The sequence below is a fragment of the Lygodium microphyllum genome, chromosome 8, assembly GCF_053477565.2.
Source record: "Lygodium microphyllum isolate KBCC chromosome 8, Lygodium_microphyllum_v1.1.10, whole genome shotgun sequence".
NCBI classification, from domain to species: Eukaryota; Viridiplantae; Streptophyta; class Polypodiopsida; order Schizaeales; family Lygodiaceae; genus Lygodium; species Lygodium microphyllum.
This window is the reverse complement of record NC_141142.1, coordinates 94,061,502-94,065,603: the sequence shown is the minus strand read 5'-3', so window position 1 is coordinate 94,065,603 and position 4,102 is coordinate 94,061,502. Positions and strand designations below refer to the sequence as shown.

The 4,102-nt window shown below is 47.3% G+C and overlaps 1 protein-coding gene across 2 annotated transcripts; it reads left to right on the top strand.

The window, feature by feature from the left end:
* Positions 1-1,774: 1,774 nt before the first annotated feature.
* Positions 1,775-3,868, top strand: LOC148032614 (uncharacterized). Of its 2 annotated transcripts, XM_087683234.1 has the most exons (2): positions 1,775-3,191; positions 3,286-3,464. In XM_087683234.1, exons 1-2 carry the CDS (start codon positions 2,111-2,113, stop codon positions 3,312-3,314), a joined length of 1,110 nt encoding a protein of 369 aa, XP_087539360.1. In that variant the 5' UTR covers positions 1,775-2,110; the 3' UTR covers positions 3,315-3,464. The 2 variants fall into 2 exon arrangements, with proteins under 2 accessions (XP_087539360.1, XP_087539359.1); XM_087683233.1 differs by having other exon boundaries at positions 1,784-3,868.
* The last annotated feature ends 234 nt before the right edge of the window (positions 3,869-4,102 follow it).

The window sequence follows — 4,102 nt, the reverse complement described above, 5'->3', positions numbered from 1 at the left end:
ATATACATGCATGAGTGTGAGGAAGTGGCACCAATGGTTCAAATCCTTCTTATGGGGGGCAAGGGTCACACCCAATCGGATGCTTTGTTGTTTAAACCTTGTGAGACCACAAGTTCCATAAAGAAAACAACTTTGTAGCTTCATATTAGCAACTTGTACTTTGTCTACATTCTATGCTTATAAACGTTGTTCATGAATTGTCACATATGAAATGTTCCATAGACTAGGTATTGGCTTAGTCGCTGGTGGTGGATTTTCGAATAACAACATGTTGGAGGATTGAGGCCCCTTTGGGTGGCAATTGAAATGGATTGCCCACTATTACTAGATTCGTTCTTACATTACATTGACTAAGTAGTGCATTTGCCATTGAAAAATAGCTGGATGCAAGTAATAGGTATGTATTTAAAAAGAGAGGATGTGTGTGTGTCATGTGGAGTGCTAGTTGAATAATGGTTGTTGCATTAATGTAATTAACCCAATACTAGGTGTCATATACAAATTTTGGTTTCATGCAAGGAAGCACATATTACTTCAATTTGAGTTTCTAGTAAAAGGGTAGGTGCCATGTACAACTTTTGATTACTCCTTTCTCATGTGAGGAACCACAAATTCTCATAGGGTAACTTTGTGTTATGTTAACTTGAGTTGCTAGTAAAAGGGCACCAAGGCCTATAAGGTCTAGATGTGTATGAGCACAAGGGTATATGCTTGTGTTTATGAGAGCTATGGATGGTTTGACTCCTTTGTCCTTTTCCATATTGAATACAAGAGGTGGAGATAAGTTGAGAGTGACTTGGTGTGAGCTCAACTTGGTAATTCCTATAGTAATTTTCTCCTAGCTAGAGGGTTTTGATGCTTGTCTTCACTCGTTGGTAAGAACCATCCGTAAATCTTATAGGATGTATCCTGTCAACGACTAGAAGTCCTCTCAAGGGCAAGAAGATTGGTTGGCTCTCTAAAATCAAGGATCACTAGTTTGGCTCCCTTTCCATCATTTAGAACCCATCCTTTGATCTGCAGACAATATGATTGGTGAAAAGGAGAGTGTGTTCAGGACATCGGCCCATACAAGTACTTGCTCGAGGTTGTCTCCTTTTATTGCAAATATGATGGTTAAGGAAGGGTTCACATGTGAAGGTAGCAAGCATGATAGCGCGCGTAGATGATAAACTATTGTTTATGGATCCAGTTTAACTGACCTTCAACTCGGATAGGCTTCTATTAAAAATACTAAATTAAAGGTCTCTTTTGTGGTTTAACCATGTAGGTTCCTATGAACACAGCTTTTCCCCATGGTTATAGGAGGGACCTGAGTTCAACTGTAAAGTAGGTGCCACATTAGTAAAGTCATTAACATGGTGTGATCCTTTCGTGTTCACAATCCCTCAAGTGGGAGGGCCTTGAGAGTGAAGGAGTACACCACATGCCATTGGCTTGACTTGTGGGTACGCCCTAAAAAGAGGGGAAACTAGGGTGTTACCCGTTGCAGCACGGTTCATGTGAAGGGACTCTAAGAGTGGAAGGGGAGGAGGATGGGAAGAGGGTCTATATATTATAATAATAATACCATGATGGCAAATGTGCGTGTCGTCGTGTAGGGCGCGCCGTCCCGGGATGTGGACTGAGATACATGGTAGCCTACTAGGTAAGACTCAAGAGAGTGTGTGTCAGTGAGAGAGTGTGTGACACAGAGAGAGAGAGAGAGAGAGAGAGAGAGAGAGAGACAGAGAGAGAGAGAGAGACGGGGGCACGGGGCTGTTGAGTCTCTAGAGAACGCGCCTTCTCGGGATGTGGACTCGTATATAGCTACTAGTCTTCTATGAGGGTAAGAGCGTGCGTGAGCGCTGAAGAGAGGGAGAAGGTAGGAAGTTTCCTGGTTAACTTACCGCACACGCAACCCAGAAGCTCCCATTTCTAAAGCAAATTTGCGGATTCACCGGCCCATTTCACACCCCTCTGCTGAGAGCTGCTGCTGCTTCTGCTTTCTTCTTCCTCTTCGTTGCTGCTCCTGCTGCTCATCAGACGACCCTTCGTGTACAGCGCGCTTGCGGCCCCCATATCACCACTCCGTCAAACAACCCCCTTTCATCTCGTGCTCCTCCTGGTCATGCCTCCCCCTATCTTGGGCTCGTCATCGACTTCCTCTGCCCCTGCTTCCGATCCGGCCCCTAATTCTTCCTCTGCCTCCGCAGATCCTTATCACCACAGCTGGCTTCTCAGATCGCAGCGTGACAGCCACATCCTCACCCAAGCCCTGTCCCGACACATCAGCACCGGTCCTGCCCCTTCAATTGTCCCTGCTGATCCTCCTCCTCCTCCCACGTCTAGGTCCCCTCCCACAACCCCCAAGTCCTTAGCAGCGGCTCTGCGTGAGTGCCTCGCAAAGGGCCCCTCCTGGCAATCAAGCGGCAACCATCAGGCCCCCTCTTCTCTCAACATTACTCAAGCTATGCACAGGCCGGGCCACATCAATGGTGGTGGAGGGGGGCAGCAACAGCATCATCAGCATCAGCAGCTTATCCATGGCAGCTTCTCGCCTCTTCTTCATTCCCATCATCATCATTATCAGGCACCCGCTGCACATGGAGAGCGACAAGAGAGCTGCCCCTCCCCCCTCAGCAACGCGCCTTCCCCCAACATGTCCACCACATCAGAGAGATACAACTCCCAACCCACCAGTCCCTACAACAACAGCACAGACAGCAAGCCCCAGACCCCCCCATCATCCAAGCCATCAATATCCAGCCCCGTGCACCGCAATGCGGCGCTGTCTGCGCAGACCAGCACAGGCATCAGCTCCTCCAAAGTCAGCAAGAGAAGATCAAGAGCTGCCAACAAGACCCCCATAACTGTCCTCTCTGCAGACACCGCCAATTTCAGGGCCATGGTGCAAAGGCTTACAGGCATACCCACCTCCCCCTCTCTGCACAGAGGATCCGGGCTTCCCCTTTTGGGTGGTTCTAATGCCAATATTCCCTTGCTCAAGCCTCATCCAACAAGGCCCCCCCATCAGAGCAGCATCCATGGCTTGCCTACCTTGGACACTTCAGCCTTCCTCTTGGCTCCTAATACAACTGCCAGCACCAGCACGCATGGACCTAATTTGCTAACCCATCTCCCCTTCCTCCAGAACTCCCCTTACAAGACACCCTATGTGAATCAGCTTGCCTTCAGCAGCAACAGTGCAGGTGACGCCATAAATCCTCTTGGAAACTCTCAGGGTTTTGGGTCTTCTTCTGCTTCTTCTTTGCCCAACATTTTTGACCCTGCTGATGCTGCTAGGAAGGGGAACATCTACTCAGAGAGACTGAAAGATGCTGGATCCATTGGAGTGGAAATTCAGGCACGCCTCCCGTATCCGAACGGGGACGCAGCTGAACAGTGCAACATAAATCCCATGGAAGATGCCAACAAGAATGTGGAGTCGTGGTTATCTTTTGATGGAAACATGTCGAGCCATGTGCCCATGCTGGAGCCAGCCAGGATGTCTTGAATAATTAGTCCAGGATGGATTGGACCACAAGCAGCTATGGAAAAGCAAAAGGTTGCAAAACTCTATGAATCAGGAAGGGATTTTTTCTGTATAGTTTTCGGTCAGAAAGGTAGAGAAAAATGCATTCAAACAATCCCTTCCTGTGCGTTGTACAGCACGGCATGGCCACCGACAAGAGATCCTCTAATCTTTCTTGTAGTGCAGTCTTAAGTGGGTCTTCCATCTCCAAAATTTTGATGCAAGCTTAGTGGGGATATCAGCCGCTTGTAAAGCTTCCAACATTTTCCCCTTGTGCTATCCTTTTCCCTTTTGCTGGTGCAAATAGCATCGATATTAAATATATACATACTAACCTGTTTTGTTTTGTCACAATTCCAGGCTTCTTGTGCTAATCAGTTCAATTTAGTCAACGAATGATTAACCAAGGTTATAGAAAGAATCATTAGGGGGCATGTTTAAAGGGAACAGCAGTGAAAAATAAGGCATTGACATGGTATTACTCATGGTTATCACCTTTTGAAAGTTGAGTTTTCGACAAGTCATGGTAATAAGTGGGGAAAGGGGAAGAAGGGGAGCCTTGGAGGGTTGCAACTATAAGGCTAATGA